Source organism: Schizophyllum commune, assembly GCF_000143185.2.
Source record: "Schizophyllum commune H4-8 unplaced genomic scaffold SCHCOscaffold_2, whole genome shotgun sequence".
NCBI lineage: Eukaryota > Fungi > Basidiomycota > Agaricomycetes > Agaricales > Schizophyllaceae > Schizophyllum > Schizophyllum commune.
The window spans coordinates 146,326-164,999 of NW_026089539.1; the positions used below are offsets into that span (position 1 = coordinate 146,326).

The following is an 18,674-nucleotide window of genomic DNA, read 5'->3' on the forward strand; positions in this document are numbered from 1 at the left end:
TACGCACTGGATCGATTGTGACGTGGCCCTTGCCACGAGGCTCGCACCCACAAAGTGGTCACGCAAACTTGAGGTGATTCCACCGTCAGCCAACATCATGCATAGAACGAACCTACATAGATAGCGAGCCCTTAAGACAAAAGAGATCATACAATACCCTTAATAATGTCCGCCGCAGCCTCTCCAATCCCGACCACCGTCGCCTGCATATGCGCCGCAATATGAATCGGAACGACCGACGCATCCGCGACCCGCAAATTCGTCGTCCCATATACCTTCAGCTGCGCATCCACGACGCCACCCTTGTCCTTCGGGAGCATGCTGGCCGTGCCGATGGGGTGGTACTCAGTCATCAGCGTCGTCTTCGAGAATTCGCGCAGGTCGCTGACGTTCGGGGCGGGCACCACTTGCGCCCCGGCGTAGTCTGCGTAAGGGCCTGCGCGCGCGACCTCGATCATCTTCTCGGTACCGGCGGTCTGGACATCGAGGTCGAAGTCCACATCGAAGTAGTTGGCCTCGATAGTGGGGTACGTGCTCGCGTCATTGCTAGAGATGTGGATGGAGCCTGCAGTCACCAAGTCAGCACTCAAGACCCGACACCACGCTCAGAATGCACGCACCTCGGCTGAACGCATGCTGGTTAGCCGCAAGGTAGGTGATGTACTCCTTTCCTGCCTCCGGCGCACCGCTAGCAGCGTAAAACCCATCGATGGCGATGAGCTCCATCTGCCCAACCGTATCGTCCACCAAGAGATCCAGCTGCGCCTGCATGATCGGGTAGTAGACCGAGTCCGTCTGCGTCGCCACATATGCCTGCACATCCGCGAGCAGTTCAGCCGCCTTTGCGTCGCCAACGAGCTGCGAGAGGGTCACGTAGCCAAGGGATGGCACGGCCTGATCGTATACACTCGGCGCGCCGCTGCGCCAGTTCGCCAGCTGCTCAGCCTGCCACGCGGGATCGTTGCGCACTCGGTCAAGCGTGTCGGTGCCATTGGGTACCTCAAAGGCGATAGAGGTATACGCTGCGGGCTGGCATTAGCACAGAAAGCCTAACAATGGAACCCCGCGCAGCCGCGCTATTGCTCACTGTGTTCCTGGAGGTTCTCCCCGACTGGCAGGTCAAGCAGCTGGGGCACGCCGGCGCTGAAGGGATGGTCTCATAAGCCTGATTGACCGACTGAATGCAAAGCTTCGGACTCACGCGGATAGCACGTCGGCCTTGCCTATCCCGGAAAGCTCGAGGATCTGCGGCGTGCTAAAGACAACTCATGAGTAAAAGTAGAACGGCACCGTGACCTGGAAAACACGCACTTGACCGTCCCCGCGCTGAGCACGAGCTCTTTGGCGACGGTAACGTTGTATGAGGAGCCGCCTTTCTGGAATGAAATGCTCTTCGCAGTGAGGCTGTCGCCAGTCGTGTCGAAGTTGATACCCGTGACCAGAGCGTCCGGGAGCAGAACAAGGTTCTCGCGCGCCTCGTTGGGGTAGTAATAGGCAGCGGCAGAGTAGGCGCGCGAGCTGTTGGATGGGCGAATGTCCGATGGAGACTGGTTTCCGCCGATGTTGTTTCCGCTCAAGGGGTTGTCATTGCGCGGGATGCCCAGCGCCTCGAGAGCAGGGATCCAGGACTGCGTCGCCTTTGAGATGTGGCTGCCGAAGGAGACGTGGATGGGCCCGTCCGTGCCGAAGTACGAGGGATCAGGATTTGCGTGCAGCGCGGCCTCCTCGTCCGCAGTGGGTTCTGTCCATGTCTCCGCCTTCTTGATGTACTTCACCACCCTGTCCCAGTTCCATCCCTCGTTCCCCAGTTTCTCCCACACATCGTAGTCCGCCTGCGACGCGCGGTCCCAAACCAGAAAGTTCAGCGCGGAACTGCCTGTTATCCTCGTTAGCTAAACTCGCCCATCAATCACGACGCCCTGGACTTACCACCGACGACCCGCCCCCTAGGCCAGGGGCGGCTTGGGACGCCATTTTGCTGTGCCTTAGTCGTATAGTTCCAGTCATACACGGTATTCAGGCCGGCGCCAAACTGTAGATGGTATCATGAGGATTTGCGCGCTAGCGGTGATGGGTGACGTGTCTGGCGCTCACCATGCCGGGAACGTCAATTCTGTCGTCGCCTAGCGCGGTGCCACCAGCCTCGATGACGCCCACTTTTACTGATGGATCTTCGCTGAGGCGTGCGGCGACCTGGACGCGCGTCTTTGGTCAGTTGAAGAGGGGAAGAGAGGCGGGTGAACGTACAGTCATCCCAGCAGAGCCAGCGCCCACGACAACATAGTCGAAGGTCTCTGCAGCGAAGGCGGCGGGATCCGTGATCGTCACCGCAGACGCGGACGTGATCAACGCCGCGAGCGCAATCTGCACGAGAAGCATCGTGGAACGAGCTAAGGACGGGCGAAAGGTGTGCAAGACCGTTGGGCCTTGTATAAGACGGCCTTTCCGCTGCTTATATACGAGATATGTCCCGTACAACCGCTTGAATCATCTTGATGAGCGGGAGCGCCGCGGGGTGGGTCGCGCACATCTGGAGGCACCGGAAGGTGCAGTAAGGGTGTGTCGTTTGTTGGATATTCATCTGATTCGTCTTCAGCAAGGTCCCGCTACAACCGCCGGAGCGAACGGTGCCCGAGCATTGGTGGTACCAAGAATGGCAAGCCGATATTAAATATCGGGGAGAGCGAGTAGAGGACTCCCGACGGTATCGTGTTCGGAAAAGCATGTCGTGCCTGTTGCCCTCGTCGACAAAAATCTATGTTGAGAGCATGCAATAAACTGGCCCGGATGCCAACGGTATCCTGCAGAATGACTGTCCGTTCGCTCTTGGGAGGTGCAAGCAAAACACTCACTATCAGTGTTCCCAAGATCTCAGCTTGGTAGAATGCCCTCAATTCACGGGTTTACTGTAACATGATTGAGGGCAAGCTTGAGCTTCGCTGGCCGAAGTTAGCAATCAAGAAAGGTCAAGGAAAAGTCAATATGCACGATTGGTGTTATACTTCGGACCTTTGAGACAGGGCTCGATACGGTGCGCATAGCTGCCCTTCCCGCGTACGAAGTAGTTAAAGGTTAGATAGGTATGTTGCTGACGCACCCTGACCTCAGTCCATCGACGTCAACACGCGAATGAACATGTGCAACATAACCAGATTTTCAAGCAGAGGTCGCATATCTGGACACTCCTCCGTGCGCCGTGATTGGTCGTACGCGAGTGGCACTTCAGCATTATTTGATTTCTCTAAGAGCATGATGCAGTATAGTAGCTGTACTGGGTTGTAATTTTGCGGCTGGGGTCGTGAGTGAACTACGCGCTGAGGACGTCGCCCGAGGCAGCGTGTTCTTGGCGGTCCCTCTTGAGGCGCGTCACGTATGTCGAAGCCACGATGTTGACTGCAACGGGAGGACACGGGAGCGCGTCAGAACCTCGCAACGGACATAGAAAGTTAACCACGCACAGGCATCCATATACCGCCCAAGGCAGCGGTCAAGGCAGGTCTCCTCGCTGCTGCTGAGGCTTCCTCCAGGCTTCGTAATGCACTTCTGAAAGCAAGCCTTGTTCGCCGAGTTCATGAGCTCCTGCGCGTTGGCGAGGGCGAGCTCGGAGCGAACGGACTGCATGACCTGCTCCTTGCGGGAGGCCATGTCTATTTCAGAGTTAGCCTAGCCCACCCAGACTGATTGCTTCACTCACCAGAGGGGGACGAGGAGGAGCCGCCGAAAAGAGAAGTCATGACGGTGGGTGCAGAGAAGCGCGCGGTGCAACGCCACAAACTCCCGCCCCCGATCACTCCTCTCGTCTGGCAGTCATGGCGCGCGGCAAGCTGCCCACCGGCCCGTCCAAGCTCTCCAAGGTGCTCGAGCACCTCAAAGCGGCCCCGCGCCTCCAGCTGTCTGGTGTCTCCCGTATCTCGCTCGTGCATGCCTACCGGAACGATCACTGGGGCGCCCGCCTCTTCACCGAGCGCGACCTCCCCCGCATCCGGTATGCGAACGACGCGCTCCGCATCGAGGTCGAGCGCCATGGGAAGGCGAAGAACGAGTTCTGGCGCCCGCAAATGACGGTCGAGCTTGGTGTGTGACCTATCGTCGGGGAAGTCTTCGTCCGCTTACCGTCAGCAGAAAACGGCACGACACAGACGCTCGAGCTTTCGAAAAAGTCTGCTAGCGACATTCTTTCCGAGCTCATGTCCCTTGCCGGTGGGCCTGCGTGGACTAAGGTGCGTCCTAATCACCTCCTTCGCTAGTTCTCGTGCTAACCCCCTCTCAGTGGGTAGAGGAATGCCAGGAAGCCGGCCGGGAACCCATACAACCCGACACTGCGGACGAGAAGGCCATTACCTGGTCCTCTCGCTCGTCCAGCGAGTCCACCTCCGTCCCTCCTTACGACGTCTTCTCCAAGCAGCACGAAGCAGACTCCGCCCGCCGCGCCGAGGAGGCGAAGCGCCAGAAGGAGGAGGCTACGCGAAACGCTGCTTTGAATGCAGCGCCAACCCCTGCTGCTTCCGCACCTCCACCGGCATAGTTGCTCAACGGCTTCATGTCCTCCCCCACTTATATACACTCTAATTGCATTGCATGTCCATCACGTCTCCATCTTCGACGGACCGCTCGTCTGAATTACTTCAAGACTTAACATCCTGCGTTTGACTCAATATGTCCAGCCATACATATGAGAGGTCCTCATCTCATTCGTCTCGACCAGCCTGAGGTTCCAAGCGCCGCTGTGGCGTAGCCGCCTTCACGGACCTTTTTCGATGAGGGAATCACGGCGTGGGGTGACAGTTACCTGACCGGTACTTCCATATCATCATACACAATGTTAAGGAAGGTAAGGACTGTAGGGCAGGAGTAAGTAGGCCATCTCGAATACAAAGGTTCGGATGCTCGCACCGTAAGTGCGCTCGCCTGATTGGGGAGTGAATGAGTGAGACCACAACTTGCCATATCACTTAAGCTCGATGCCTTGCCGCAACCCTTGCCGCTTGACGGCACGTCTCGAGTCTACGACATACCGAGCGCTGACAACGATGTCGATCGCGCCGAAATCAACCAGATGAACCATTATATTCGACCACGGACCACCCTCCTCTGTTTGAAGTGCCCCTGCTATGGTCGCGTGCATGGCTAGCACAGTCGAGGGCTATGAGCCTTTGTCAGAGGCCATACAGGCCATCCTTCGCTACTGCTCAGTGCTCACCGCCAACAACGAGGCCGCCCAGTTCGGGGCACGCCGTGACGGTTCGTCCCGCAGAAAATCACGCTCCACGCACGCTACCATCACGTGAGTGCCTCGAGGTCAACAACTGTTGACACCACGTTCCTCGGATTTTGATGTGACGGCCCGTGACCGTTCGATAGCACCCCAGGACCCCCTCCCATTTTCGTCTCTTGAACCCTCATCATCCGCCACTAACATGAGCTCCCCTCCCCACCACTCGCGCGCCCCCACGCCGCCCTCGACGCCGGAGGAGTTCCTCGCCCTCGAGACCGTCATGGCCGTCATCTTCCCCAACAGTAGCCCGCGCCCCGCTGAGCAGTACAAATCCTACGCCCCGCTGCGCCGCTCCGTCCGCGAGAGCGAGCTCCGGCGCATCCGCCGCGCCCTCGACCTCCGCCCCTACCATCTCTCCGCCTACGACGTCCAGCGCCTCCGCGACGGCGTCGAGACCCGCAGGCAGTTCCTCCTCGCTCTCCAGGCCGCCGAACAGATGGAGGATCGCCTCGTCGAGCTCAAGTGTATCGGGCCTGAGGCCGCGCGCCTCACCATCGCCGAAAAGATCATCCTCGCGCGCACGACGCGCACGCGGCAGGGCCTGCGCGACGAGATGACAGTCTGGGGACGGTTCCTTGAGGACCTCCTGCACCAGGACCGCGTCCTCGCACGCGACATGCTTGGCGAGGGCGAGTTCTGTATGAGCCAGTTGCATATATCAGACTTCGCGGTCTGCCAGCGTAAGCAGGTCTACAACATGGCGAGGGGAATGGGCAGGGAGAACGACCTGTTCGCGCATCGGACACACAAGATGGAGCCGGCGCTGCGGCCTGCCAAGGGTGCGTAAGACCTGTTGATGTTATGGGCGAGGACTCATGGGTTTGCAGACCTCCGTTACGAGTCTGAAGAGGTCAAAAAGCTAGAGAAGGAGAAGCGGCGCTGGCTCTGGGCGATGCTCAAGGCATACGACCAAATCGAGTGCAAGCTCACGGGAGTCGATGGCCCGGACCATGTCTGAGCATTGTCAGCCCATGACCCAAGTGCGCCGCCAATTTTTTCCTACGAGAAGACCGAACTTACATACAGCTTAGCGCTCCCCCTCGTGCATCCTCGAGGCAGGCCATAAGTCACTCATGATTCTCAATTATGACCCGTTCAACATTCCACGCTATCTTCTCATAAACGCACACGCCACTACAAGCCATCAACGCACTTGTTTATCACTATGTATATGTTTCCCTGCTGTTCGTCTACTCTACTTGCCGTTCTCGTTGTCCATATTTCAAGCTACTTACCGGATCTTCATGCATCTTTTCCTTTTCGTTCTGGGACTGTATCGCTATCTATATACCAAGTCGCTTTCGCCACTCTTCGATCGCGACTATTGCTGTCCTTACTAGTGTCACCTATGCACGTCTCTGCTATGTCTATCTGTCGTCTCCGTCTCACTTTTGTTAAAGGACGAACCTTTACAGTGCTCTGTGCTCTTAGTTTTTCCTGTTGGTTGTGCGTGCCTGCAGTGCCTCCCAAAACCTTCGAACGGGAAGTTTGCTATGTACGCCGGTTACTATGAGCGTTGGAGTAGGGATCCCGAGCCTTCGGCACGATCCAATGCTTAAGCCACCGCGTAGACACGAGTGTAGACCAGCCGCTATCCCGAGCCATCACCAGACGGGTCCCCTCACTGGGCTAGCTAGATGCCAGCGTTGCTATTGATTGAATAATACATGCGGGACACGGAGTCAAGCCTGAATTACATCCTTAACCTTTGAGTGTACGAGATGATATCAAAAGCTGGAAGGGGTGAATGGGGGCGCTCACACCACGGGCACGCCCTCCTTTGACGGCCGAAAATTAGGTTGTCGTATGAATTGAGATGATTTTCGAGTTCCTGGGAGCGTAAATATACTGTGACTGTCACCAAATCAACCCTTTGACGAAGGACAAAGGGGATTGTATGTCTGAGGGCGTGAATTATCTATGACCAGCAGAAAACAGAACGGGCGGTGACAGGCCGGAAATCACCCAGACACTGCCCGGTCATGGGCGTGAGCACGTTCCGTGGCGTATATCTTACGATCTGGGGCGGATTTCAATCGGATTTTTCCCTGAGTGTGAAGCCCTGGCTTGGTACTATCGTTCTGTCCCAAGCAGAAGGCCAGGAACTCATTCAGTCTCGAGATATAAGGCGCGGAAGGTGCTCGCACCCATGACCGGGCAGTGTCTGGGTGATTTCCGGCCTGTCACCGCCCGTTCTGTTTTCTGCTGGTCATAGATAATTCACGCCCCCAGACATACAATCCCCTTTGTCCTTCGTCAAAGGGTTGATTTGGTGACAGTCACAGTATATTTACGCTCCCAGGAACTCGAAATCCATCTCAATTAATACGACAACCTAATTTTCGGCCGTCAAAGGAGGGCGTGCCCGTGGTGTCAGGTGATTTCATAGTGACTTGTGATGTGATCTTACAAGTTGAAGCTGTTGAATATCTGCATCAATTCCCGTAAAAGGCAATAGATGCTCCCCAGCCGTTGGACGTACGACATGGCCGCCTCCCTCCTTGTTATCAACCCGAATTCCTCGAAGTCGGTCACCGATGGCCTCGCAGAGACCCTCGTTTCTCCGCCTGGCGTTGGCCTCGCGTTCTATACCGCGCCAGCGCACGCGCCGCCCTCAATAAATGACGCGACGACCGCGGCCTTGACGACTTCAGCCTGTTGGGAGGATATCAGCGCGCAGGGTCTACTGGACAAGCATGATGGCTTCCTTGTATGCTGCTGTATGTCTCAGACCAATATTACTGGACTAGTTAACTGACGACAACCCCCCGATCGCCTTTCAATATTCACGCCATTGTCCCCTTACTTCCTCGTCCTCGCACCAGTCTCGGACCATCCCCTCGTCCATGTCCTCCGCGAAAATACCCTCAAACCCGTCGTAGGAATTATGGAAGCTGCCGTGGCCCACGCCCTCTTCTCCGGGAAGCGCTTCGGCATCGTCTCAACAGGCTCGGGCTACAAGTACGACCGCCACAAGGACGTCCACTCCTTCCTCGGCGCAGTCTCGCCACGATTCGCCGGGCTCGTGACGACCGGACTGGGCGTCGTGGAGCTCCGTGAGGGCGACCGCGCAAAGGTTGAGAGCAATATGAAGCGTGGGGCAGCCGAGGTTGTGTCCCTGGGCGCGGAGGTCATCATATTGGGATGTGCGTACCTCAAGCAACTCATGTCGACGAAGCGCATGAGGAAAGCTAATTTGAATGATAGGCGCTGGCATGGCCGGGATGGAACCGCTCATCAAGCAAGGCGCGCGCGAGGCCCATGGGGAAAATACCTCCGTCAAGGTGATTGACGGCGCGCGAGCCGGCGTGGAGGTGCTCGCAGGTCTTGTCAGACTGAAATATTGAATATATATTGTGAGCACCGTGGATCCGTCTTCGCCGCGCGCGCTAACGTACCGCAAGAGAATGTAAATATACTAGGCAACTTGCTGTATCAACAAATCGACCTTTGCAGACATCTGTACATCAGAGGCACGCGTGGCTCCTCTTAAAGTCCAACTCATGTCTGCAACATGCTGTAATCATTGGTGAGAGCAGATGATACGGGTATGTCTGCCATTGCTTTGTTTGTTGTTGACGGACCGAAGCAGGCGAAGGCACAGACAAAGCATCCTCTGTGAGACTCTGGTATTCGCCTTTGTTCTTCCAGGTCATCCATCTTTTCCTCATCCTCCTCTGACCCCGTCGAAGGTCGTCGTGGCTTACAGCAGCGATGTCGTCGAAGAGGACGATGCAGTTGGCCGTGAGCAGCCGTGCGAAAAGTCACGTGGATGCGCCAGTCACGGGATGTTGCGTCGCGTCGTCTTTTGCCACTCCGCATTCCAGCTTTGCATTCCCCTGCATCGCACACCCATCTCACAGCCTTGTTCTCTCGCAAAACAACATTCTCAGACAAAGCCACGACATGCCGTCCCTCGATGCCGTTCTTGCCGGGTTCCAGCCCTTCGTCAAGAGTTCCACGACCGCCGCCGCGTACTCGTCGATGCAGGACGAGCGTGTGCATGTTCGCGCCGGAGAGATAGAGAGACTGAACGCCCTTATCTCAGTCATTGAGACGGCGGAAGTCCCGGTGGACCACAGCAGCGACCTCTCCGCGAGGCTCTCAGCGAGCAGCGAGCATCGCCAGGCGTTCGTCAACCTGGTCGAGAAGATCGCCGCCCGCGAGCAGTCGCTCATTGAGGACGGCGCCCTCCACCAGTGCTTCACCCACTTCTCCCTGGCGCAGAAGGTCCTCCTCCTCTATGCCCTCGAGAAAAACCGCTCCATCCCCGAGGAGTTCGTCGCCGACATGAACGAGCTGCGCGGCCTGCTGTCCAGCGCGATCGAGCTGGACTACCAAGTCGGCGCCGATGGCCTAGGAGACCCCGCCCAGCATGGCGTTGTCGTGGACGCCGCCGACTTCGTCTTCCTCACGCGCCGCGCGTGCGAGCTGCTCGCGCCCGAGGTGGGCCTGCGCCCGATCGAGGTTCTCGAGGAGGACGGCTACACGTTCCGCCTCGACTCGACGGATCGCGATACCCCGAACGTCAAGGTCGTCGTCCCCGCGCCCGCCCACCAGCTGCGCTTTATGCGCCCCGTCGGCACGGTGCAGACCGCGGAGGAGGTGCAGGATACCCATGCTCTTTTGGAGGCCCTGAAAGGCTGGCGCGCCATGTTCCAGGCTGCCTACGAGCCTATCCTCGTCACCTACTGCGACGCCGTTGGGCCCCTCTTCATCTACGACACCGATGACTACTGGAGCGACGACTCGGACAGCGAGTCTGACTACTTTGCCTGCGAGTCCGACACTTCAGACAGCGACAGCGAGTCCGACGCGGACACCTGGTAAAACTGGACAGCTACGATAATAATGGTGCGTTGGCAGACACATTATCTAGCCGTCATGGTGCTAACGACAGCCTCGCAGATGTTTGCCGCCTCTGGACCTATCCCGAACTACCCATACCGTCGCATATCATCCTTCACCTTCCTCGACACCCTTTTTTTCCATCACTACGCTCCCCGTACCCGCATTTACCTTGTAGAATAAAATACTGTACTGATCACGGTAACATTCCGGACTACATATCGCTCACCTTACTCACAATCGGCTGGAGATACAAGCACTGTAACATAGATCTGACTGAAGCATCACAAATATTATTTATGGAAACAGGAAGACAGCGGGTACGAGTTGGCAAGGAGCTGACATTCTCTACTTAGAAGGTAATCTCGCACCGCGGCACGCGCTGCTGAGGCGATACATCCACCATCTGACAGTACGCCCTGCTCGGGGCGACACATGCGAATCCGATGAGGAGGGTGATGAGTACCGCGAGCAAGTAGAACAGTATCTGGAAGACAAGTCAGCTACCATTGTCCGCCAGTGCATCCAAAGGATGATCCACTCACATAACACATGACGGTCCAGAGTCTGCTACTGCGTTGAGCGCCAGCGGTGGCCTGGACGGCCCGCTCCTTCGACTCCGCCTTGAGCAGCTCGCCACTCTCAGACACGAGCTCCCATTCACCCTCGGGGGCCCGCTCGCGCTCGACGTAGATCACGGAGATGTTGTGCAGCAAGCCCGCCCAGGTAGCCATGGTCAACGTCGCGCCGGCTGCATCGTCATAGTCGCCCACGAAGCGCGCACGGATGAACTTCTCCCAGAGCACCTCCGGAGCTAGCGAGGGCGACTTCCACGAAAGATCGCGACAGATCAGGTCGATGAGCTCCTAGGATGCATGTTGGGACCATTGACGCGAGTGCCAGTGAAAGAGCTGAAAAGAGACTTACTGCACCGGACAAGTCCTGAAGCTCATCCTTACGATACGCTTTTCTATGCGTGTCGTGCTGCAGGATAATTTGCGCGTGAAGCTGAGGATAGCGGTCGCGTTGAGGAGTGCTGGGCACGGTCGTCGGTGCGCCGCAATTGGGACACTTGAGAGTCGAGGTCGTGGACGACATGAGGTTGAGAGCGAGGCACGCGGGATCGCTATGTGCTCTAGTTGACGCAACGTGCAGTCGACGTCGTCGTCGATGCAAAGAGAGCCACCTGCCTGGCCACTTATAAGACACAGCGCCTAGAAAGGCGTGCTCGATGCGAAGACTGTCTTTGACGCTGGTCAAAGGCCTCGGCTATCATTGATCTCATGAATGGAAGGATGCCATGCTGCAGTAGTAGCCATTCCTATTAGCTGCGAGAGGAGACATGTAGGGGACTTGTCAACGACGAGCAAAAGCACAGGAAGCAGGAGTCAACCGCTGTGAGGGTCGGCTGATGCCGAATCGCCCATTAGTGCGCATTTATTGAGGTCCGGCAATCCCGCCCAGACGATCGTGCAGCTTAGTAATCATGCAACTGCCATTTTGGGCGAATATACCTCCGAAGCGCGTACTTCAAGTCTACATGCTTACCGGTGCCCTGAATGGGCCTATAAAAGCGTGCAATGAGTACTTTAGGGATGGGAGAACAGTTCGTATTGAACAAAATTGCTGTCACTGTCCTGGAACATTGACTTTTGGACTGATGATGCCAGCGGTGCGCATATCTGCTCAATACGAACTGTAGATACTCAGATATAACGCGTATCCGTGCAGTAATTTTGGGCATAGCCGGACGCCGTCGCGTGCAAAACGTGAACTGGATGCAGCGCCAGATCAGAAGGAATCGATCACGTGATCGCGCCTCATCCGCCTTTTCCGTCTTCTACGCGCTCTTCCGGTCTACTCAGGGAAAGATAGCATGTCAGAAATATTCCATAGTGGTATAGACATATGTATGTGACTCGCATGAGTAGCTTGAAGCGCGATGCAGGGTGCATATACAAGGTACTCGACTTTAGGAGCTTGGATGAGGATAAGATGCCTTCAACGGCAATGCGAGCGCTCAAATCGTGCCATACAATCCTCCATTGTGTACCTCAGGTGCTGGGATGATGCACCTTGTGCTACGGCCTCCCTGAAAGACACCCCTACCGCACCAGAGACTCACCCCAACCGTATGTACGAGTTTAGTTAGGGTTCAGGTGCCAAAAAAATCAGAATTCGTAGTATATGACCTGTCAAGGTCCATCTGCACCCGGTGATATGGCTCTGTAGGCCATTAGCGAGTACACCATCGCATGCAGTCGAACTTCTGTTGAGTGTCGTCTTTCGCGGTCAAAGCGGTGGCGGTGTGATTACTAAGCTGCACGATCGTCTGGGCGGGATTGCCGGACCTCACATTTATGGCCATGATCAACTTTTGTTCCCACCATCATGATCACCGCCAGAACGATGGCAGCCTCGGCTTGCCGGCCTACAGCAATGCATCCTTCTCCATCACCAACTGAGCCACGTCCGCTGTAGAAGTCCCCTACAACTCTGGAGTGTCACGAGATAAGAAGAAAAGACGGGCAAAGCCAAATTCAAGGATCAGCCTTGGATCAGCCTCAGCCCCGACCTCGATTCACGTTCATCAGATGCGTCTGGTGGATCTCCTGACACCGCTCCGCCATTGTATACATTGCAATACAATCTGGACTCCATCGTCCTCTCTGCTGCCGCCCGCATCATCGTCCAGTGCCTGCAACAGGTTCGATGATGCCAGTGCCTCTGAGCAAAGGCGCACTCCGCTGCGCGAGCTTGTCTAGTGCTTCCATCATCCTTGCCTTCTCCCTCTTCCGCCTGCTCTTTTCTCCCTTATGTTCCCGATTACAACGACGATTGACTCCTCCAGCCCTCTCATCGACTATCAGCCGAATACGCAGGTGTGGCGACGGGGCGGGTGGGAGGGAGACAAGTTTGCGTCCAAGTGAGTCCTTTCGACCTTTTTGAAGCATCGGGATCGCCTTGTCGCTCTCGAATCCGTCTCGACTCGCGTTTGCTGATGAGTCTTTACTCCATGTAGGTATCAGGATGGCACCTTCATGTACTGCATCAATGCCACCGGGGCAACGGCAACCTTCAACTTTACAGGTACCGAAGTACATATCTACGGCGCCTATAGGTACAACTCTGGTCCCTACACGCGAGTATCCTTTCGTTCGTCGACGAGGGCACAGATAACATCTGACAGTGTAACCATCGACGGTGTCAAGTCCGACTACTTTCGCGCCAATGGTAGTGCTCCCGCTGCGAATGACGATCAGCAGCTCTTCCAGGTCGAGCTCTATGGCATAGACGACTTGGAGCCGGGGACGCACGAGGTCATCGTCACGAATGAATGGGCGAATGCGCCGATGCGGAAGGCAGGACTGGACCACGTCGACATTGACTACGTATGTCTCTTCTCAAATTTCAGCCTCAATTCTCCTTTCGCTGACGTTCGATAGGTCACCTTTTCCTCGTCCGTAGAATCGAACTTAAGCTCGACAGTTCAAACGGAGGACGCTGGGTACTTCTCGTTCGCCCCGCAGGACGCATGGATGAATGTCCTTGGAGATGAGTTCAATGAAGGCGGCGAACAGTGGGCTCGTCTCATACTCGCCCAACTTCTCGATATTGACCATTCAACAAGCCTGGCGATGAGTACTAGTGCCACTGTATCCCTCAAGTTCAAAGGCGATCGCGTCGCCCTTTACGGTGCCTACGGCCAAGGCTACTCGCCTTACAGCGCTCAACTCGACGACGGACCCACATACACGCTCAACGCCAGCCGCACAGACGAGCCCATGTATCAGCAGTTGCTCTTCAAGGCCGATTCACTGGATGCGAATACCGAGCACAACCTCACTTTGGCCTCGCTGTCGGATCTCAAGTTCTCTGTGGACTACGCCGAAGTGGACACGGACAGCAATCCAGTGACTGCGTCGTCGTCTTTCTCGTAGGTCGCTTAAATGGACTAATTCTCATCATAATTTACTCTGCTTACAGGTCAATCCCCACGTCGACCAGCTTGTCTCCTGGATCCGCAAGCATAGTCAATCACAAGACGGCTCAAAAGAGCGGATCCACTTCGACAGTATCGACATCAACTTCGGCCACCAGCGACTCGGACACGCCGACAGCAATTTCCACGCCCAGTCATGCGCATGTGTCACGACCTCTCACCGACGAGGACTGTCTTGCTAACATGCCGCCAGACTGAGCTCCGCGCAAGCAGGCGGAATCGCAGCTGGCTCCGTTCTGGGCGCCGCTGCCCTCCTGCTCATCGGCTTCCTCCTCTGGCGCCAGGCCAGGAAGCACAAGAAATCCTCCACCCCACCTCCTAGCCCCGCACCCGAACGCCCCGACCCTCAGTTCATCCCCTATGCGCCGCCTGCATCTTCAACGGACCACTTCATGCTTGCCCCGCCCCCTTCTGCGGGCCCTACGATTTCATCCCTGTCGTCACGGTTTCTTCCGGGGTCTAGCGTCTCGGTGAGCGCTGATAGAAACACCAATTATTCTGCGATGAGGACTGACCGCTGTCTTCACAGTACTCTCAAAGCGCGTACGCCCAGAGATCGCGTGGCCTTCCGTCTGAGCCTGAGCCTCTCCATTACACGCGCATTTGAACCCGGTCGGCGTCGCTCACCTCCGTTCGCCGAAGAATTGCCCAATATGGCTACCCTCGCTAGGAGACTCGCCATGTCTGAATCTATGTATGTTGGCCCGCTGTACCTGTCCTTACTCTCTTGTCGAGTGAAATTTATTTGATGCCACTCTTTCCCGGTATCCGTCCGCAAGAGAGAAAATCATGATCACAACATGCAGCAAATAAGAGTAGTAAACACATTGACAGACGGTCCACCCTACATCGTTCTCTTCATCCACAACCTGACCCTCACCACCTCACCTCACCTCTCTCTACACACGCACCAACTATCGTCCGATGTTCATCTTCAGCATCGCACCCACGACATCCACCTCCGCCCATCGTGGGTCCGCGCCGGCCTCGTTCTCCGCGACCGCGTTCTTGCGCCGCTGGATGTGCACGAGCGTGTTCTTGAAGTGCCGCGCGATCATCTCTGGCGTCTGCACGCCCTCGAGTAAGCCGGGTGGCGGACGCTGTGACGGGTGCGCCTCGGCAATGCTGTCGATGTTGGACGTGATGAGCTCGACGAGGTTGCTAATAAACTTGGGCTGGACCTAGAGAAGAGAAACAAGGGTCAATACCGCAGACGCAAGAGGTAAGCAATACCCTTACAGCCGCTGCTCCACGGTCCAAGTAGTACACGTATTGGTCCAACGTATCGCACTGCATCTGCACCGTGATGATCTCCTCGATCGCCGAGTGCGCGATGCGCAACGATTTCTGCAAGCACTCAAGCACGCGCTTGCTGTCTTGGTGAGGGTACTGTAGGAATCATCAACAACTGACAAGAAACGACTGCTTCGCCAGCACTTACAGCCTTCGCAGTGCTCTCGCTACCCTCCTTCGGCGACTCCTTCTTCTCCGGCACCTCAGCTGCAGGCTCCGCCTCGCCATCCGCATCCGCCGCAGGCGCCACCGGTAGCTCCTGCCACCAAAGATGACTCGCCAGCCCAACTGCCGTCGCCTGGTGGCTCTTCTTCAATAGCTTCGCCCCGTGCAGCGCCGCCTTTGTGATCAACGTGTCGTAGTTATCGAACCCAAAGACGCGGGCATTTGCGAGAGTGCCGATGATAAGGGTTATCGCCTGCAGCTGCGCGCGCGACTCGTTGATGCTCTCCTCGTAGACCGTGAACGCCTGCACGTAGAGGTCGTACGTGAGATCCTCGAACCCGCACTCGTCCGCAACTTGCGCGGCGAGTAGGAAGAGACGGAGGGCGATGGTGGGTGCGTCGCCTTGTGTTGATAGGATGGACGTGAGTTGTCGCAAGAACTTGAATATGGAGTTGACTTTGTCTTCCCAGCCCTCCTCCTACCGGGTATTGTCAGTACCTTGGACATGATGAGACAAGCGACATGACCAACCATATGTTCCCGCGTCTTGTATCGCCTGCAGAGCTTAATCGCGGCGGTGATGAGCGCCGGGAAGGTATAGCGTATCCGCTCGCCTCCCAAGTCGAAATGTCGCCTTGCTGTTTGTAGCAACTAACACGCCATCAGCACCAATTCACCACGACGGGTGCATCGCTCACCTCAAACTGCGTGTCCAGATTATCAGACCGGAACAAATGCACCATCCTCGCTATCCAGCCCTGCTCCTCCGCCAACTCCTCCCTTTCGACCGAATACGTCCCCTGTCTCCTCAAGTCGCGCGCGACGCCATTTATCGGCGCCGCCGCGCCCTCGGACTGGTCCTTGATAAGAACATGGCACAATTCGAGGACACCGTCGACATCCTCGGGCGTCTCGACGATAGTCTCGTTCTTCAGCACGCTCGAGATGATGGACTGTGCGATCGACCGCCGTGTGGAGAAGAGTTGGCCGCCCAGCATGGGTACATAGTTCGGGATGGCGAGGAGGGTGAGGACGGATTGGTACGAGTTAATGGGTGCGATGAGCAGGGCGGCGAGGTTCTGGGTGGTTTGGGGTGCATGGAGGTCGGGGCTATTGGTTGGAATGAGCAACGAGTCTGATCAGTGAATGGAGCAACCGACCTGTCAGAGTACTCCTTGATCTTCTCTGCCGCATATCCCAAGACCTGGTCGACATATTCGAGCCGGTCGGGGTAGCAACTCAACGAGAGGTTCGTCAGGGAGACAAAGAGGGCTGTGATGTCCTGGATAGACAGATCTGACCGTGCCTACCATTTCGTCAGTCAAATAATTGTGTCAAGCTTCGTCAGTGCTCACCCTGATCAGCTGCACGACCTGCTGCCAGAACACCTCAAAGAGCTGCACATCCTCGGGAACACCGCGGAACTTGCGTACAGGCGTACCCTCCTTGCCCTTGCCCTTCGGCTCAGGTGACTTGTACTCCGTCGCAGGCGTGCCATTCGGCGCCGGAGTCGTAGGCGATGAGGGCTTCTCCGACGGCTCGACCGCAGTGGTATCATCGCCGATCGTCGGGCTCGTCGGCGGCTCCTCGCCCCACGCATCCGCCTCAGCAGACCTGGGCGCCTCCGCCGCCTGCGCGCGCAAGTTCTGCTCGCGGACCTTCGCCTTCTGCGCCTGCACCTTCTCCGCCAGCCGCTTCGCAGCCGCCTCCTCCTGCCGCTTCGTCTCCTCCGGGTCCTCGTTCTCCGCCTCGCGCGCCGCATACGCCGCGAGCCGGTCGATGAGCGAGATCACGATATTCTTGATGTTCACCTTCGGATGCAGCTGCGCGGTCGCGGAGAGGAAAGGCCCGAGGGTGTGCAGGTGGAACTCGTCCGTGAAGACCTGGATGACGACCTCCATGAGGTACTCCTGCGCGATCACGTCCTTGCAGCTGACGACCTGCTCGAGCACGCTGGGGAGGATGATGCGCTGGTACATGTCGAGGTCGACGCCGTCGAGCTGGCTGAGGCGGACGAGGTTGGTCCCGACGAGGATGCGCAGCTCGCGCCGTTCCATCTCGCGCTTCTCGCGGTCGCGGGAGTGGCCCTGATGCTGCAGGCGCACCCAGAGCTTGTTCATCTCGATGAAGTTGGTAAGGACGAAGGATATGGAGTCCTGAAGACTGCCTGCTGGCCTGGAATCTATGATCAGAGGGATTCGGACGCGTCTGCACAGCTACGCACCCAGGCTCCAGCGATACGGGAAGGTGGTCGCGCGTCTGGCCACTGAGGTAGTGTCGAAGGAACAGACCACGGATGGGATGAAGTACACCGCGCGACATCTCCATCATGTCCTTCATAATTTCGCGGATGGGGGCCTCTGGGATCGACATGTACACGGAGCCGACGGTGATCATGAGGTACAGTCGGGGGACGATGTTCTCCGCATACTGCACGAGCTCGTACAGGTCGGCGAGGTGGTGCTTGCCCTGGGTGTGCGCCTCGTACAGATAATTCGATAAATATCGCAGCGCGTCGAACACGGCCATGTCTGCGCTCGTCGGTCAGAAGCCGATAACTGCGCTTGCGAGGCGATACGCACACAGCTCGTAATACTGCTTGGGGGACAGCGACGACGTGCGCAGCTCAGCCAGCATCGTGCTCGCGCTCTTCAACGCGTCCATGAGCTGGTCCAATTCCTGTGATAATTTGGACCCCTCAGTACCAGAATCACTACGCGCGGCGGGGGACATACCAGGTTGCGCTTCATCTGTTGCACCTGGATTTTGACGACGTTGAGCGCCTCGCTGAGCAGCTTGCCCTCCTCCACATTTGGGATCGCCATGGTCGCCGGCGCCACGGTGAACGGTGACAAGAGGAGATTTCAAGAACAGAAGCTCGGTCGACGATGACGGAACGCCCTTCCCGGACCGTTGTTTGCTGTTTGGCAAGATCTTCGGCATGCCCCGAAAGGCAACCTTTATGTTGAACTCCACAAGTCATGCTTGACCTCGTACTTTTCAACTTTAGTGGTCACATCTTGACGGACAGGCGGCACCCAAAGGTTACAGAACATCAACAGAGTCATCAATTCGTGAACTATATGCAGT

At 56.8% G+C, this 18,674-nt stretch overlaps 10 protein-coding genes across 10 annotated transcripts; 6 read left to right on the plus strand and 4 right to left on the minus strand.

The window, feature by feature from the left end:
* Positions 1–56: 56 nt before the first annotated feature.
* SCHCODRAFT_02527132 (GMC oxidoreductase) lies at positions 57–2,614 on the minus strand. The gene is made up of 8 exons (XM_003037647.2): positions 2,248–2,614; positions 2,095–2,193; positions 1,930–2,032; positions 1,312–1,876; positions 1,202–1,255; positions 1,088–1,143; positions 621–1,022; positions 57–565 (listed from the first exon to the last, which is right to left on the minus strand). Exons 1-8 carry the CDS (start codon positions 2,377–2,379, stop codon positions 147–149), a joined length of 1,830 nt encoding a protein of 609 aa, XP_003037693.1. The 5' UTR covers positions 2,380–2,614; the 3' UTR covers positions 57–146.
* Positions 2,615–3,307: 693 nt separating this feature from the next.
* SCHCODRAFT_02490001 (uncharacterized protein) lies at positions 3,308–3,645 on the minus strand (the record flags this gene model as incomplete). The annotated part of the gene is made up of 2 exons (XM_003037646.1): positions 3,308–3,393; positions 3,459–3,645. 2 exons carry the CDS (start codon positions 3,643–3,645, stop codon positions 3,308–3,310), a joined length of 273 nt encoding a protein of 90 aa, XP_003037692.1.
* A 145-nt stretch (positions 3,646–3,790) lies between these two features.
* On the plus strand, positions 3,791–4,655 carry SCHCODRAFT_02609085 (uncharacterized protein). The gene is made up of 3 exons (XM_003038978.2): positions 3,791–4,074; positions 4,123–4,220; positions 4,271–4,655. The coding sequence occupies exons 1-3, from the start codon at positions 3,810–3,812 to the stop codon at positions 4,523–4,525; spliced, it is 618 nt and encodes a 205-aa protein (XP_003039024.2). The 5' UTR covers positions 3,791–3,809; the 3' UTR covers positions 4,526–4,655.
* A 557-nt stretch (positions 4,656–5,212) lies between these two features.
* On the plus strand, positions 5,213–6,661 carry SCHCODRAFT_02527140 (uncharacterized protein). Its single transcript, XM_003038977.2, has 3 exons — positions 5,213–6,054; positions 6,103–6,255; positions 6,307–6,661. The coding sequence occupies exons 1-2, from the start codon at positions 5,418–5,420 to the stop codon at positions 6,231–6,233; spliced, it is 768 nt and encodes a 255-aa protein (XP_003039023.1). The 5' UTR covers positions 5,213–5,417; the 3' UTR covers positions 6,234–6,255; positions 6,307–6,661.
* A 1,074-nt stretch (positions 6,662–7,735) lies between these two features.
* On the plus strand, positions 7,736–8,737 carry SCHCODRAFT_02609090 (uncharacterized protein). The gene is made up of 4 exons (XM_003038976.2): positions 7,736–7,995; positions 8,101–8,421; positions 8,483–8,631; positions 8,680–8,737. The coding sequence occupies exons 1-3, from the start codon at positions 7,761–7,763 to the stop codon at positions 8,620–8,622; spliced, it is 696 nt and encodes a 231-aa protein (XP_003039022.1). The 5' UTR covers positions 7,736–7,760; the 3' UTR covers positions 8,623–8,631; positions 8,680–8,737.
* Positions 8,738–9,074: 337 nt separating this feature from the next.
* Positions 9,075–10,433, plus strand: SCHCODRAFT_02683690 (uncharacterized protein). The gene is made up of 2 exons (XM_003038975.3): positions 9,075–10,129; positions 10,184–10,433. The coding sequence occupies exon 1, from the start codon at positions 9,182–9,184 to the stop codon at positions 10,103–10,105; it is 924 nt and encodes a 307-aa protein (XP_003039021.1). The 5' UTR covers positions 9,075–9,181; the 3' UTR covers positions 10,106–10,129; positions 10,184–10,433.
* On the minus strand, positions 10,395–11,393 carry SCHCODRAFT_02609095 (uncharacterized protein). Its single transcript, XM_003037645.2, has 3 exons — positions 11,051–11,393; positions 10,669–10,989; positions 10,395–10,610 (listed from the first exon to the last, which is right to left on the minus strand). The coding sequence occupies exons 1-3, from the start codon at positions 11,219–11,221 to the stop codon at positions 10,476–10,478; spliced, it is 627 nt and encodes a 208-aa protein (XP_003037691.1). The 5' UTR covers positions 11,222–11,393; the 3' UTR covers positions 10,395–10,475.
* A 604-nt stretch (positions 11,394–11,997) lies between these two features.
* Positions 11,998–12,443, plus strand: SCHCODRAFT_02609097 (uncharacterized protein). The gene has a single exon (XM_050344357.1). It carries the CDS (start codon positions 12,066–12,068, stop codon positions 12,273–12,275), a length of 210 nt encoding a protein of 69 aa, XP_050201950.1. The 5' UTR covers positions 11,998–12,065; the 3' UTR covers positions 12,276–12,443.
* A 496-nt stretch (positions 12,444–12,939) lies between these two features.
* Positions 12,940–14,733, plus strand: SCHCODRAFT_01186415 (uncharacterized protein; the record flags this gene model as incomplete). The annotated part of the gene is made up of 6 exons (XM_003038974.2): positions 12,940–13,049; positions 13,146–13,515; positions 13,570–14,037; positions 14,111–14,259; positions 14,320–14,596; positions 14,656–14,733. 6 exons carry the CDS (start codon positions 12,940–12,942, stop codon positions 14,731–14,733), a joined length of 1,452 nt encoding a protein of 483 aa, XP_003039020.1.
* Positions 14,734–14,904: 171 nt separating this feature from the next.
* On the minus strand, positions 14,905–18,443 carry SCHCODRAFT_02609102 (vacuolar protein sorting-associated protein 35). The gene is made up of 10 exons (XM_003037644.2): positions 18,320–18,443; positions 18,167–18,263; positions 17,809–18,115; positions 16,940–17,759; positions 16,745–16,890; positions 16,283–16,694; positions 16,116–16,235; positions 15,568–16,062; positions 15,366–15,515; positions 14,905–15,307 (listed from the first exon to the last, which is right to left on the minus strand). The coding sequence occupies exons 1-10, from the start codon at positions 18,407–18,409 to the stop codon at positions 15,041–15,043; spliced, it is 2,904 nt and encodes a 967-aa protein (XP_003037690.1). The 5' UTR covers positions 18,410–18,443; the 3' UTR covers positions 14,905–15,040.
* Positions 18,444–18,674: the final 231 nt, after the last annotated feature.

Excerpts from the sequence above, each read along its gene's own strand:
- SCHCODRAFT_02527132 (XM_003037647.2), bottom strand. The coding sequence starts at position 2,379 with ATGCTTCTCGTGCAGATTGCGCTCGCGGCGTTGATCACGTCCGCGTCT. Across the intron at positions 1,256-1,311 it reads CTCAGCGCGGGGACGGTCAA|CACGCCGCAGATCCTCGAGC; the intron begins GTGCGTGTTTTC and ends AGTTGTCTTTAG. Across the intron at positions 566-620 it reads CCAGCATGCGTTCAGCCGAG|GCTCCATCCACATCTCTAGC; the intron begins GTGCGTGCATTC and ends TGGTGACTGCAG.
- SCHCODRAFT_02609095 (XM_003037645.2), bottom strand. The coding sequence starts at position 11,221 with ATGTCGTCCACGACCTCGACTCTCAAGTGTCCCAATTGCGGCGCACCG. Across the intron at positions 10,990-11,050 it reads TTCAGGACTTGTCCGGTGCA|GAGCTCATCGACCTGATCTG; the intron begins GTAAGTCTCTTT and ends CATGCATCCTAG. Across the intron at positions 10,611-10,668 it reads TCTGGACCGTCATGTGTTAT|ATACTGTTCTACTTGCTCGC; the intron begins GTGAGTGGATCA and ends CTTGTCTTCCAG.
- SCHCODRAFT_02609097 (XM_050344357.1), top strand. The coding sequence starts at position 12,066 with ATGCAGGGTGCATATACAAGGTACTCGACTTTAGGAGCTTGGATGAGG.
- SCHCODRAFT_02683690 (XM_003038975.3), top strand. The coding sequence starts at position 9,182 with ATGCCGTCCCTCGATGCCGTTCTTGCCGGGTTCCAGCCCTTCGTCAAG.
- SCHCODRAFT_02609102 (XM_003037644.2), bottom strand. The coding sequence starts at position 18,409 with ATGGCGATCCCAAATGTGGAGGAGGGCAAGCTGCTCAGCGAGGCGCTC. Across the intron at positions 16,236-16,282 it reads ATCTGGACACGCAGTTTGAG|TTGCTACAAACAGCAAGGCG; the intron begins GTGAGCGATGCA and ends ATGGCGTGTTAG. Across the intron at positions 15,516-15,567 it reads GCGAGAGCACTGCGAAGGCT|TACCCTCACCAAGACAGCAA; the intron begins GTAAGTGCTGGC and ends TGATTCCTACAG.
- SCHCODRAFT_02527140 (XM_003038977.2), top strand. The coding sequence starts at position 5,418 with ATGAGCTCCCCTCCCCACCACTCGCGCGCCCCCACGCCGCCCTCGACG. Across the intron at positions 6,055-6,102 it reads GGCGCTGCGGCCTGCCAAGG|ACCTCCGTTACGAGTCTGAA; the intron begins GTGCGTAAGACC and ends ATGGGTTTGCAG.
- SCHCODRAFT_02609090 (XM_003038976.2), top strand. The coding sequence starts at position 7,761 with ATGGCCGCCTCCCTCCTTGTTATCAACCCGAATTCCTCGAAGTCGGTC. Across the intron at positions 7,996-8,100 it reads TGGCTTCCTTGTATGCTGCT|TCTCGGACCATCCCCTCGTC; the intron begins GTATGTCTCAGA and ends TCCTCGCACCAG. Across the intron at positions 8,422-8,482 it reads GGAGGTCATCATATTGGGAT|GCGCTGGCATGGCCGGGATG; the intron begins GTGCGTACCTCA and ends TTTGAATGATAG.
- SCHCODRAFT_02609085 (XM_003038978.2), top strand. The coding sequence starts at position 3,810 with ATGGCGCGCGGCAAGCTGCCCACCGGCCCGTCCAAGCTCTCCAAGGTG. Across the intron at positions 4,075-4,122 it reads GCAAATGACGGTCGAGCTTG|AAAACGGCACGACACAGACG; the intron begins GTGTGTGACCTA and ends TACCGTCAGCAG. Across the intron at positions 4,221-4,270 it reads GTGGGCCTGCGTGGACTAAG|TGGGTAGAGGAATGCCAGGA; the intron begins GTGCGTCCTAAT and ends ACCCCCTCTCAG.